Source organism: Schistocerca cancellata, chromosome 7 (genome assembly GCF_023864275.1).
Source record: "Schistocerca cancellata isolate TAMUIC-IGC-003103 chromosome 7, iqSchCanc2.1, whole genome shotgun sequence".
NCBI classification, from domain to species: Eukaryota; Metazoa; Arthropoda; class Insecta; order Orthoptera; family Acrididae; genus Schistocerca; species Schistocerca cancellata.
The window spans coordinates 432,679,675-432,693,505 of NC_064632.1; the positions used below are offsets into that span (position 1 = coordinate 432,679,675).

Sequence of the window (13,831 nt, forward strand, 5' to 3'; positions counted from 1 at the left end):
TGGTTGGCTGATTTTGTAACTTTTTCAAGCACACACTTAAATCTTAAACAACCAGTTCACACAGCTGAATAATACTGGAGGCAAACAGCCTCTTTGTCTGACTCCTGATACAATTTGGAAGGGACCAGCGATTGTTTCGAGAAGTTTAACTTCAGATATTGTGTTTTGCACGAGTTCGTTTAGTTATTTCCAGATTGGTGGACGATCGAGCTCCTTCAGGGTGACCAGGGTGACAGTGATTTGAATACCCAAGTGCAGGACTGAGCGAGTGTGTTTACCGGTGTGCAGACTTCCCGCGCGTGGAGGTGGGCCCGGAGAACCCGTACCGCGTGGAGCGCGACGGCACGGCCACGCTGCGCTGCTCCGTGGACGCGCGGCCGCGCGCCACCTCCATCGAGTGGTCGCGCGAGGGCCGCGTCATGGCGAGCACCGAGCAGCTGACGGTGTCGCGCGTCACGCTGCAGGACGCGGGCCGCTACACCTGCTCCGCCAGCAACGGGCTCGACCGCCCGGGCCAGGCCGACGTGCTGCTCGAGGTGCTGTACGCGCCCATGGTCTCCATCGACAGCGGCGCCGGAGGTACCGTCAGCCACCGCGAGGTCGAGGAGGGCGAGACCGTCAAGATCAGGTGAGACCCCCCCCCAAATTCTGCACGCTACTCCGAGGGCTCGGCCATCGAGGGGCAATGGAGGGCACCACCACACCTTGCCTGCCCTGTCCTCTCCCCTGCCTTGCTCTCTCCACCCATCCAGACAAATGATCAACCCAAACCAAACTCTCAATACCCCTTGCAAACAGACCAATTTGTTCGAAGCTGAACAGACCCCATCTGATCAAAAGTGTCCAGGCACCTATTAGTGGACATTAATAAGGTATGTGCCCATCCTTTGCCGGTACGCTAGGTGACAAAATTCGTGGAATGCCTCACAATATCGTGACAGACCTTCTGCCTGGCACAGTGCAGCAACTGGACGTGGCACGGACTCGACGAGTTGTCGGAAGTCCCCAGCAGAAATACTGAACGTGACTTCCTCTGTAGTGGTCTGTAATTCAGAAAGTGCTGCCAGAGCACAATATGGTGCACGAACTGACCCGTCAATTACGTCCCGTAAATCTTTGACGAAATTTGAGTCGGGCGATCTGGGCGACCAAATCGTTCGCTCGAATTGTCCGAGATATTCTTCAAACCGATTGTGGCCCGGTGATATGGCACATTACCGTCCGTAAAAATTCCACCGTTGTTTGGCTTCAGTGGTCTCCCAGTAGCTGAACCTAACCACTTCCAATCAATAATCAGTTCAAACGTCCTGGCAGATTAAAACTGTGTGCCGGATCGAAACTCGGTCCGCCACACTCTGCTGCAGAGTGAAAATCTCATTCTGGAAACATCCCCCAGGCTGTGGCTAAGCCAAGTCTCTGCAATATCCTTTCTTTCAGGAGTGCTAGTTCTGCAAGCTTCACAGGAGAGCTTCTGTAAAGTTTGGAAGGTAGGAGACGAGGTACTGGCCGAAGTAAAGCTGTGAGGTCGGGGCGTGAGTCGTGCTCGGGTAGCTCAGATGGTAGAGCACTTGCCCGCGAAAGGCAAAGGTCCCGAGTTCGAGTCTCGGTCGGGCACACAGTTTTAATCTGCCAGGAAGTTTCATATTAGCGCACACTCCGCTGCAGAGTGAAAATCTCATTCTGGAATAATCAGTTCAGTTGGACCAGAGGACCCAGTCCATTCCGTGTAAATGCAGCCCACACCATTATGGAGCCACCACCAGCTTGCATTGTGCCTTGTAAACAATTTGAGTCCACACCTTCTTGGGGTCTGCACCACTCTCAGACCCTACCACCCACTCTTACCAACTGAAATCACGAGCCCAGGAGAGGCACTGCATTTTGTGCTGTTACCGAAGGCACTTGCGTCGGTCCTCTTCTACCGTAGCTCAATAATGCCATATTTTGCTGCACTGTCCTAATGAATATGTTCGTCATTCGTCCTACATTAATTTCTGCAGCTATTTCACGCAGTGTTGCTTTTGTTATTTCTGAAACAGTATCTCCTACGCATCTAGCAGAAAGCCGTCTTCATCCACTTCAAATTGGCGGACGATTTCTTCACAACACTGCTCCCATTACTGATCTGCATTCAAGTCTTTTGGGACCCACTGAGATGAAACTTCCTGCATTCCCAAAATACTCACAACAATGGCCTGAGCACGCCTATGGGAGATTCCAAATGTGGTTTCAATGTGCTGCAACCTTTCAACAATCGTGCAAAATTGTATTGTGAATTGCTGTCATTGTTTCATCAGTGGCAACAGTGACATGCCTTCTGCTCCTTGGCGCATCTTCCACACTTTTCTTCCACATTTGAAGTTGGCGATCTAGTTTTTCAGTATTGCATAAGACGGAGTGCTGCCCTTAAGTATATTCCGCATGTCCTCTGCAATTTCCTTGGTCGTCATTCCCTTCAAATTAAGATATACAGATGCATCTGTTATGTACGAGGTGTGGCTGTAAAATAACAGAACTACTGCTGTAAAGCATTTTATGTCAAAAACATAGATATTTTGTGATTGTCACCCTCAGTATACACCTCTCCCCCTGCAATGCTCCATGTGAGTTTTCCATTGATGAAAACAGTGAGCTCCTTAATGGCACATGCTGCTTTTTCTCTCACTGCTTCAACAGACTGAAATCTTGTTCCTTTTAATGTAGATTTGAGCTTGGGGAATAGATAAGTCATATGGTGGTAGATCAGGTGAATAATGTGGGTGGTCTAACACTGAGACGCTGTACTTCACTAGTAACCTCCTAACAGACAATGTGGCATGAGCTAGTGCCTTGTATTGGTACAGAACTCATGATTTGTTGTTCCACAATTAGGTCGCTTTTTCTTATTTTCTCATGGAGTTGAGCAAGAACCTCAGTTTAATAATGCTGATTAATAGTTTGATCTTCTGGAACCCATAGAAAGTACACAATTCCATGAATATCAGAAAAAACAATCATTTTTGTTGTTCTGAAGTATCTGCAGTAGAATAACGCACAAATTGAGAACTTTTCTTCTGTGCATGTGTTAAAATGTTGAGCTCTACTTGCCAGTGGATAAATTGTTAGCCAGAATAACATAAAACATGTGTTTCAGCCATTTTCATTTTCCTGAGTTTGAAAAGTTGTGGAAAAAGTACTCTACTAATTCCTTTTGTACTTCATAAAGATGATGAGAAATTCAACTTATTCATTTAATATAAGTGATTTGTGGACTGCATTTTGTATGTTTGCCACTGAATTGTTTAGTCTGATTCTGGAAATAAGTAACTAGAAATTTGTATTTGTACCTTTCAGATGCAATGTCTCAAGCAATCCAGCCCCCGTCACAGTTGAGTGGGTACGAGAGGGACACCCTGAATTTCGTCAGAATGGTCATACTCTCTTGCTGAGTCGAATAACAGCTGAGGCTGCTGGTACATATACCTGCAGAGCTGTGAATTACCTCAATCCATCAGGACCCCGCAGAGGACGACTTGAGAAGGTATGCTGGAGTAATAATATTCTTATATTGAATACACAACATATGTGCCACTCTCAACCTGAGGCCTAAGTGACCTCCACCCAAACCTCCCTCCCTTTCTAAGAAGTCATTCTTTTCTCCTTGAAGAAAGGATGCATAGTTCCATTCTAAAAGCTACAATTAATATCATTAGCTACAAGTGTTTCTGTTGCCAGTGCTAGGAAGTGTGGCTTCTGACAGCAAGTACTGACCGGTTTCTGCCTATTAATAATTTCCTATTGAAATGAATGAGAGTTAGTTAAAAGAAAAACATTCTATCTGATCTTTCAAATTGCAGGTGGGGAATGCGAGCATATCGCTCCTGGTGCGGCACCGACCAGGCCAAGCTTCCATCTCTCCAGATCGTCCTGTTGCACAGGAGGGATCAGGTGTGACCCTGACTTGCTCAACAAATCCTCCTGGCTGGCCAGTGCCACAGTACAGGTGGTGGCGTGACGGTGGTGGTAGTGGCATAGGTGATAGTGGTGGAAATGCAGTTACAGTGCTGGCAACAGGCTCGAAGTACAGCATACCATCAGCACAACTGTTCTCTGAGGGTCGCTATATGTGCCAGGCCACAAATGAAATGGGACCTGGGGAACCAGCATCGGTTACACTTGAGGTTTACCAGCCACCAAGATTTCTTGCCAAACTGCAGCCACACATAACAAAAAGGTAAGTGTTCTTAGTTGCTTTTTTTGCAGAATTCTGGTATGTGTGTGTGTGTGTGTGTGTAATTTTGTTCCACTTATATTTTGTGTTACTGAAGCAATGAAAAGTCACTGTATTAAGTATTCTGTCTCCTTCATGTAACTTCTGAAACTGTTGATAGGCTTTAATCTTCTGATCTCTGAATTTATTGTCAGATCAATGTAAAATAAAATAAAATGAAATAAAAATTAGCAAATGTTATAGACATATAGTCCTGAATCATTTCTACTACTGCATCAAAAATGCATACAAAGGAACAAATACATAAAATTGTAATGCAAATAATTTTGTTAAAACAGCTCAAAGAACATCCCCACAGAAAATTCTACAAGAAGACTCTCCCTTCAACACTTACATTTTGTTTGATGTAAAGTCTGTTGACATTCTTCAAATATTGTGATAGTACATTATTAAATTATAATTTTGGCATCCTCCCAGTTTATGCAAATAGGCTTCTTTCAAGTAAAGTTTTAAATAAGCCTTTTAACTAATATTTTTTGTTGTTTTTATATATAATTGTTATTGCCAAATTTATTCATTGCTGCATGTTGTGTATTTACTGCGATTTCTCTATTTCTCAGACCTTTATTCTCAGTTTACTTAGATTTTATTTTGCTGCAGTCTCTTCATTTATCTGAAAGTAGATCAGTTTCTTTGTGGGTCTGACTACTGTAACTCTAGTTAAGACTAGCTCAGACAGTGGAAATCCCAGGTTGGAATTTCAACAATATTGTGAAAAAATAGATTGCTACTCACTGTAAAGATTACACATTGAGTTGCAAACAGACATAGTGGAAAGACTGTCATATATAAGCTTTCGGTCAAAGCCTTCTCCAGAAAAGAAAAATGCACCCACGTTCTCACAAGCAGGCACACTTCACACACACAGGATCATTGTTTCCATCCACTCCAGCCAGACTGGCTGTTCTTGGCAGTCTGGATAGAGTGGACAGAGATAGCGGTCATGAGTCTGTGAGGTGTGTTTGCTTGTGTGAATGTGTGTGTGTGTGTTTTTCTTCTCTGAAGAAGGCTTTGACTGAAAGCTTATATGCAACAGTATTATCATTGCAACTCAACGTGTGATCTTTATGGTAAGGAACAATCTGTCTTTTTCATAATATTGTTCTAGTTAAGACTACTTACATGTATTTTGTCGGTACTGTACATTGCAGTACATTGAAAATTTGTCTGTGCAGGGCTGGTGATGCAGAATTTAGTGCAGTCTGTAATGCACAAGGCAAGCCAAGACCTGTAGTTCGATGGCTGAAAGATGGGAGAGAGCTGACCCCTGACTCTAGCCTCCTAGAAGTCTCCACCGATGAAAATGTTGGTCCACGGGGTGTTGTAACTGTGCAGAGTTCGTTAAGATTTGTTGGTAGCAAACGACCTGGTGGAAATACTTTGATTCCTTCTGACCGTGGTGTCTACTCCTGTGTGTTTGAAAATGAAGTGAAGCGTGCTGAATCCAGCATGCATCTTCTCATCGAACGTAAGTTGATAAACTGCATGAAGTAGTGGTATAATTGCTTATTAAGTTAAAATATGTATTGGCTCAAATGTAAATTTTAAGGCAAGATTCAACATTTGTAACTTACATGTGAATGATCACCATGATTTTTATATTGTTATTGAAAAAAGTAATCTTTCAGGCATACATTTTTCTAATTGTTGTCACTAAAGTCACAATGATAAGTATAGTTTTATCAATATAAGAGGTTACTTTTTGCCTCTGACTTCTTTTTTTAAAATTTTGATTCAACTTAGTGACTGCAGTATTGTCATAACTATCTGGAAGAAAAACAATAATAAACATGCATTTTCTGAATACTACCAACTAGTCTAAAATATGCCCTTGTTGCTAAAGCAATACATTTTTCATGACTTAGGAGCTGGTAGGGCAGTGTTTATCTATATGTGGTAATATATTCTAGGGTGTATATAAATGAACACTAGATTAACTGTATAAATAAACACTAGATTAACATTTCTATTTGCATTCTACTTTTGATTTTACTGTATGTCATGACACTGAAGTACTCCCAGAGTTCTTTCCACATCAGTGACTTCAATATTCATGTCATTCCGTAGATGCACCAGTTGTGCTGCACCAGTATGATAAGGTTGCATATGATCCTCAAGAGACTGCAGAAGTGGTATGTCGTGTACAAGCATATCCAAGGCCAGAAATCCAGTGGAGCTATGGCACTAACACTGCAACTCTCCTACCAAGCAGTCACTATGAGATCAACAATACAGCTGAAGGCCGTGACACTTACACCAGTATACTTCGTGTGTCAAAAATACGTAGCTCTGATTATGGAGATTACTACTGCAGAGTGACGAACAGCCTCGGATCCATAAAACCTGCCATTAGATTACAGCCGAAAGGATTACCTGAACACCCAAGGTAAGTTAAACTGAGAGTAATTCTTTGGGTAGGAGGTATGTAAGATGAATTAAAATTTTGATGATTTATCTAAAGCTGGACAACCTTCTTGAGTTTCCTAGTGTGATCTGAGTTGCTGCTTGTAGTCACAATTTAATTTTTGTATTCTCTGTTTCTGTCTTCTGAGTTTTTTAATGTGTGTGCAACTTGAAATAGATACTGTGTCTAATGATGCATTTTGGTACATTTAATAGATCAGTGGAAGCCACAGAAATTGGACCAAATTATGTAGTAATAGGATGGGAGCCAGGCTTTGATGGAGGTCTTCAACACACAAAGTTCTACGTGTCATACCAAAGATTATCTGGCAATGATGCAGTTTCTAGCAATTGCCATACAACTGGTGTCCCTGTGAGAGCAAGTAACAGTGATGGATGGCAAGAGATGGACTGCCACAAAAATAATCCTTGCAATGTGACTGAACTAGAACAGCACCAGACATACGTTTTCAAAGTAAGTTTGACATTTAATCCTATTTAATCACTTTATTGTTGCCTCTGAACTCAGAAGAAACTAAACTTATAACTGAGGAAAAATTAAAATATGCTGTAATGCAACATTTTCCTTAAGTGATGTAAGACACTAACATATAATATGGTATAACAGAAATAATGTACTGCATATTATCACTTTGAGTCCAGTACTCGTATTAACATTATGTGGTCCAAATCTGATTTTCCCATGTACTGGAACATATGAATGTATAACTCATCTAGTATCCTTCATAATGGCTTGCAGAATGAAGATGTAAGTATTTTCATGTTATTCAAATTGTGTAATGCAGATTGTCTGTACAGCATTATTGTCCGTAACATTGAAGCTGAACACTAAGTTGGTATCTACTGTCACATGCTAGGAACACCAAGCATCACAGCATTTATAATTAATTCTTCTGTGTGATTTGGAAGAAATTAACTTAAATTCTCTTTCAAAGGTGCGTGCTGTCAACAGTAAAGGCCACAGCAATTACTCATCAGAAGTGCGTGCAACTACAAAAGTGGATAAACTTGCTCCACCACAGCAAGTGGGATTTGACCCAGAAAGTAGAACTCTGTCAGTCCTGACAGCACCATCATGCTTACGACTGTTGGGCGTGGTAGAAGCCACGACAGGGGGTGTCGATTGGCGACCAGTAGAGCGACTGCCATTAGCTGGTGGGCAGCTGAGCGAAGTTCGACTTGCATCCCTCGTTTTACCGCCTGCTGCAGCAATCACAACACCTGGAGAAGGCCGGCAGTACAACCGGGGAGGAGCAGAGACTTCTTCCACTCCTCGGCCTCGACTGCGTGTCAAGCTCTGTCTTGCTGCAGAACAGGAACACTGTAGTGACTACACTGAAGCTGAGAGTAAGTGAAACCATTACAAAAGTGGAGGCCAATTCTGGCACAAAACTAATATTAACTAAGGATTAGTTAGTTGCACGATACTCCTTGTCTCTTTTGTCTTTGTCTCTCTCATTTTCCTATATTGACAGCCATATTAATAAGAATTTCTGTGAAGTACATATTATTACTGCATTCTTTGGCTCATGAGGAAGAAAAAACTACTTCCCTTTCCTTCATTCAGCATCTCAGATGTCATTTTTGTTGTCATATTTTTATTTTCCACTGTTTCTTTTGAAACCTGTTGCTTGCATAATTGAAGATTTAGATCAGACGGCTCTTAAAAGTATTGAAGCTGCGCTTGGTTAATATTGTCCTGTTTTTTTAGTTTCTGGCTATTATTAGCTTTATTTTCTCCACAGACACTTAAACTATTGTGATTTTGTGAGAAGCAGCCTTTTTACAAACTGAAGTGGTCAAGTTTTGAACCAAATGAGTGCAGCTTTCAGATAAGCTTCCATTTTCAATGTATAAATTATGGAAGAGGTGCTATGATATGATTCAAGAAGCTGTGCTTGTCACATAGATATGGAAGCAGGGAGGACGGCTTAGAGAACAAAGTTTATTGTAGTAATTTGTATACTGAGACACACAATGAAATGATATATCAAGTAGACCTCTGTTTCAAGATTGTGAAGAACAGTATAATACTGTTGCAGAAGCTGTATACACATCTCTCTCTCTCTCTCTATGTAGCAAGTGCTCATTCATTTAGCAGAGAGAATTTCACAGCTTGAACGTGTGACAGGCCCCTTCTTTTGAGACACAGTAACCTGAAGAATCCAGGCTCTAGTTTTTCTATATCAGGAAAGTTTCAGTCTTGCACCCTTAGCAAAGAAACATTACTGCTACCTTTTTGACAGTGTAGGAGTTCTGTATAATGAGTATTGGCAACAAAACAACTACTAATGTCAATGTCAGGAATTCTAAGAAAGCTACAGAATAATGATAAATTGGATATTAAAGCTTAAATTAAAACCAGTGGAGCTACTACATACCAGAGGCAACACACATTTATTATACTGCTTTTGATTCCTTTGATAAGGGGTTTAGAAGCATTTCACATGCAGCCTAGATCTTTGCCCTTTTGATTATTATTTGGTTAGGAAGCTGAAGGTACAAATCTGCAGACAATGCTGTGTTCAAGTAGGTGAAAAAAGAACTCTTCATCTAGTGATGTCACAATGAAGGACATGCATTTGGGAAATAAATGAAATATTCAGACTTATTCTTGAATAAATTGAAAAATAGTTTGAACACCGAACAATCCAGGATGAAATAATGACAATATTATGAAAAGGATCGACTGCTGCTCACAATATAGCGGAGGTGCTGAGTCATAGACAGGCCCAACAAAAAGACTACTAAACACATAAGCTTTCAGCCAGAAGGCCTTCTTCTGAAATAGGTAATATACACACTCACACATTCATGCAAACACAGCTCACACAAACATGACCACTATCTCTGGCTGCTGAGGCCCGTCTGGCTAAGGCAGCCAGGGACAGTGGTTGTGTGTGTGTGTGTGTGTGTGTGTGTGTGTGTGTGTGTGTGTGTGTTGCCTATTTCAGAAGAAGACCTTGTGACTGAAAGCTTATGTGTTTAATAGTCTTTTTGTTGTACCTGTCTGTGACACAACATATCTGTTATATGATGAGTAGCTATCCTTTTCATAATATTGAAAAATAAGTTGGTATTTATGTCATGTTTAGTGAATTTTCCTCCTGCTAATGTTATTATTTAGTTCAATCTTTATGAATTTATGTGTTACTTTCCTCTTTCATGATTGTAGTATAGCTGTGTCTTCTTTCAATGTCCATTATGAATTGCATAACTTATTTATTTTCATTTCTTCTTTGCAGTTGGGCCATCATACATAAACAAGGCAGGAGCAATTGCAACACCTACTCTTATTGCAATCATTGTGTCATGCATTGTATTTGTGCTTTTTGTTGGCCTTGTGTTCATCTTCTGCCGTTGCAAAAAGAATCAGAATAAGAAAACAAAATCAAAAGATTACGAGATGGAGTCATCAACGTAAGTATAATTAATCTTCAATTTAATAACAAACAGTAATTCTTATTCTTTTATAGATCTCAAAACTACATTTCAGTCATAATGTATGGTCTTTCAACTGATAATATGTTTTCATGTCAGCATAAAAAACTGAAAAAGGGAAATTCTAACTTTGCTTTAAAGAAGAGAACACTGACAGTAGCATTCATCAGTTCATATGTATTAGTAGTGACAAATAATTCATGTAATGTGCTTTGATTAGATTATCATAAATCTATGCTGGGGCTGTTGCTGCCATCCAGAGAAGTTTTTCTGGCTGGCTTGATTATTGACATCTTAATTTCATATCAGACGTTGAAGGATCAGCACAATTACAGACAGTGGTGTAAAGACCACTCTACAGAAATAACTAGAGATTAAAAATTACTTTACACTGTACAGCAAAAGAAAATTCATCATTCATTATTTATTATGACATCTTGGCTACATACTTTAATACAAATACATTACATCATGCAGTGGAGTGATTCCAAGAGCTCCAATTTTTTTAAATGCAGGAAGTCAGTGGCTGAGAATGATGTTTCAGTGAATCACTATTTTGATTAGCAACAATATTTGCATTGAACAGTTTTAACTTTTCCAGTATCAAGATATCTGATAGTATTCTCTGAAGTCAGTAAAGTTACTGAGTATGAAACTGCAGATGATAACAGAAGTTAGGCAGTTTAAGGAAAGAAACTGTGGTGTCTATATAAATTAAAATTAATCAGTTTCTGTAGTGAACAATGTGAGTAAATTAGCATTAATTGTAACTGGTTGTTAGTGCACTTTACAGAAGTAAGCTTCCTCGGCCAGTGATATGTCCCCCCCCCCCCCCCCCCCCCCCCCCCCCATGCACACACACACACACACACACATTTTAAAGGCAATATCATTGTTAGTTGCATGTAAATGAAAATTATATCAGTTTTGTTTATAGTAATCTGTATGTAATTTTGACACCCTGCCTCTTCTTTTCTTCAGGTATATGACATTGCCATTTTATTGCAGTTATATTTTTGCGTAATTATATTATGTTCATTGGTCCAGTCAAAGATATCAGTAAAGTACAATGTCAAGCAAGAATACAATTCAGTCACAAACAGTGTAATTCTGATTATCAACTGAATAGAAAATTAGAAACATTTAAATGTTTTTATGTACTTAGTAGTATAATAGAGACAGCATCTGAAACACAGAATAATTTTTTCCAGTGTTCGGCCTAGCCTTGTAGCCCAGCAGCCACCTCCTCCATACTACCCTCCTTCTGGTATGGAGAATAAGGCTCTGGAACATTCTCTTGATCTGGCTCTGGATGACCCCACAAAGAATCCTGTTTATGCATCACAAAATGGCTATGGTTACCATGGAGGGCAGCCAACACAGCAGGCTCACAACATAAATGGTGCTGAATGTGAGTAAACTTGTCAGTAAATATTATGTAGTAACCATTATCAGAGCATCTGTGTATGTCACCCAAACCATTAACTGCACATGCATGTTTGTGTTAGTAAATTATATTTGCTTTTTTATTGTTGTAATAAAACACATTGCTGTCTGAAATAGTGGTTGCTGAAGTAGTTATCCTCTTTGAATTTAAAAATGGACTACGAGCAGTATGGACGAGAAGAAAATGGAAGCTTTTGAGGGGTGCTGCTTTAGAGAATGCTGTAGATTAAATGGGTAGATCAGTTCACTAACATAGGGATTCTGAATTGAACTAGGGATAAAAAAAGCAGTGTGGCATAGCTCGACTTAAAGAAGGGGTTGGTTGATAGGACACATCCTGAGGCATCAAGAAATAGATAATTTGGTTATGAAGGGGGTAGAAATTGTGGAAATAGACCAAGGAAAAATAGGAATTCAGCAGTCAGTCACAATCCCATTGGTTTTTTTATAATTCTTGCATAGTCAGATTTCAGCGATATCCATTTTCAGTGCATTTGAGTGAGATAACTTCCAGAATACATATCACTATATGAGTTTACCAACAAAAGTTGCATGGTGACATGTACTGCTGGGAGTTTGTTGATTAAAACTCATTCAAATGCACTGATGATGGTCATTTATACTGAAATCTGGATGTGCAAGAATAATAAAAAACCAGTGGGATTGTGACTGATTGCTATGTTCCTTTTCTTCCTGATAATAATACTAGCTCAGTGCCTGCTACTTCACTCATATAGACTGTATGGTTCGTACAGATTTTTTTTTTCTTTTTCTTTAATTGACTTCTTGTGTTGTTCACAAACTGCAACGCTTTCTAAACTTTTCATGCTAATTACGGCCATAGAAGAATGGTTTTTCCAAATGTACTTCTGATCAAAAAGTGATTCTGCTAGCAGAAGTCTGAGATTATGTTAATCATGCCTTTTCTGTTCTTGTGGAGATGTTTCTGTAGAAACTTCACTGCCTAATACATTTTTCTTTATACGTAACTGAGAAGAGAAATACCAGTTTTCATATATTTAGCTTTAAAAAGTTTTTAATATACTGGTAATGAAATATTATCATAAAAATGTTCATCCCCTATTTCATCCCCTTAGGGGTTACATTTCCAAAAACAATGAAACACTTTTTTTCTTCTTCTAACTGAAAACCCAAAAACCAAGTTTCAGAGATTTAACTTGAAAAATGCTTTCACAGTGACATATTTTCAGAAAATATTTCACCCTCTTAGAGGTTGAATTTCCAAAAACAATGAAATGCAAATGTTTGTATTTCTAACAGAAACCTGACACAAATTTTTATGCATTTAGGTTAAAAAATGCTTGTGTAATGAAATATTTCCATAAAAACTTTCATCCCCTATTTCACTGTAATAGGGGCCGAATTTCCAAAGATTGAAACACATGTTTTTTGTTTCTAACCCAGAAGCCAAATTCAAATTTTTGTAGATTTAGCTTTTAAAACTACTTTCATAAAGAAATATTTTCATAAAATATTTTATCCCCTATTTCACCCTCTTAGGGGTTGAATTTCTGAAAACACTGTAACACTTACTTTTTTTTATTATTAACTGAGAAGTTGGATAACAATTTTCATAGATGTAGCTTTAAAAGTATTTTAGTAGTTCTTTAATAATGATTTATTTTTAAAAAAAACTTTCACCCCAGTTTTGCAAAAGTGCTCAAACACATATTTCTTTATTTCAGACCGAGAAACCAAATACCATTTTTCATAAGTCTAGCTTCAAAATTGCTGTTTTTCTAAAATCTTTTCAACTCCCATTGAATATCTTAGGGGTGGAATTTTGAAAAATTACTTCTTAAACAGTGTCTACAGTATAAGATCAACACCATCTCCAAAATTCAAGTTTCCGTCCTTAGTGGTTTGGGCTGGGTAATGATAAGCCAGTGAATGAGGTAGTCAGTCAGGACATTATCTTTTATATACAGGGATGATGCAGTCACCGTGCACAACGGTACCATATGAAGTCAAAGTATGTGCACAGTAATCGTTTTCAAATGAATGTAGATTGCAATAGTTCTGCAGAGGTGAAGAGGCTTTCACAGGAGAGACTAGTATGGACACTGTGTCAATTAGTCCTGCAGAATGAATATAACAACAGGATCTCTCCTTCAGTGCTGGGAGAAATAATATATCATCAGTATAAAATTAACATTCATGGGAAACCTAAATTTGGACTCTTTTCTCAAGGGGAAAAAACAACAGGAGTGTATATGTTAACTTCTTTGT

General features: G+C 39.3%; 1 protein-coding gene across 1 annotated transcript in view; it reads left to right on the plus strand.

Moving 5' to 3' along the window:
* LOC126092810 (hemicentin-2) overlaps positions 1-13,831 on the plus strand; it is a 209,040-nt gene that overhangs the window by 185,106 nt on the left and 10,103 nt on the right. The window contains exons 4-12 of the mRNA XM_049908539.1: positions 289-628; positions 3,334-3,520; positions 3,837-4,213; positions 5,446-5,738; positions 6,338-6,656; positions 6,890-7,148; positions 7,630-8,041; positions 9,940-10,114; positions 11,347-11,546. Coding sequence (XP_049764496.1) covers positions 289-628; positions 3,334-3,520; positions 3,837-4,213; positions 5,446-5,738; positions 6,338-6,656; positions 6,890-7,148; positions 7,630-8,041; positions 9,940-10,114; positions 11,347-11,546 — 2,562 coding nt within the window. The remainder of the gene's footprint in view (positions 1-288; positions 629-3,333; positions 3,521-3,836; positions 4,214-5,445; positions 5,739-6,337; positions 6,657-6,889; positions 7,149-7,629; positions 8,042-9,939; positions 10,115-11,346; positions 11,547-13,831) is intronic.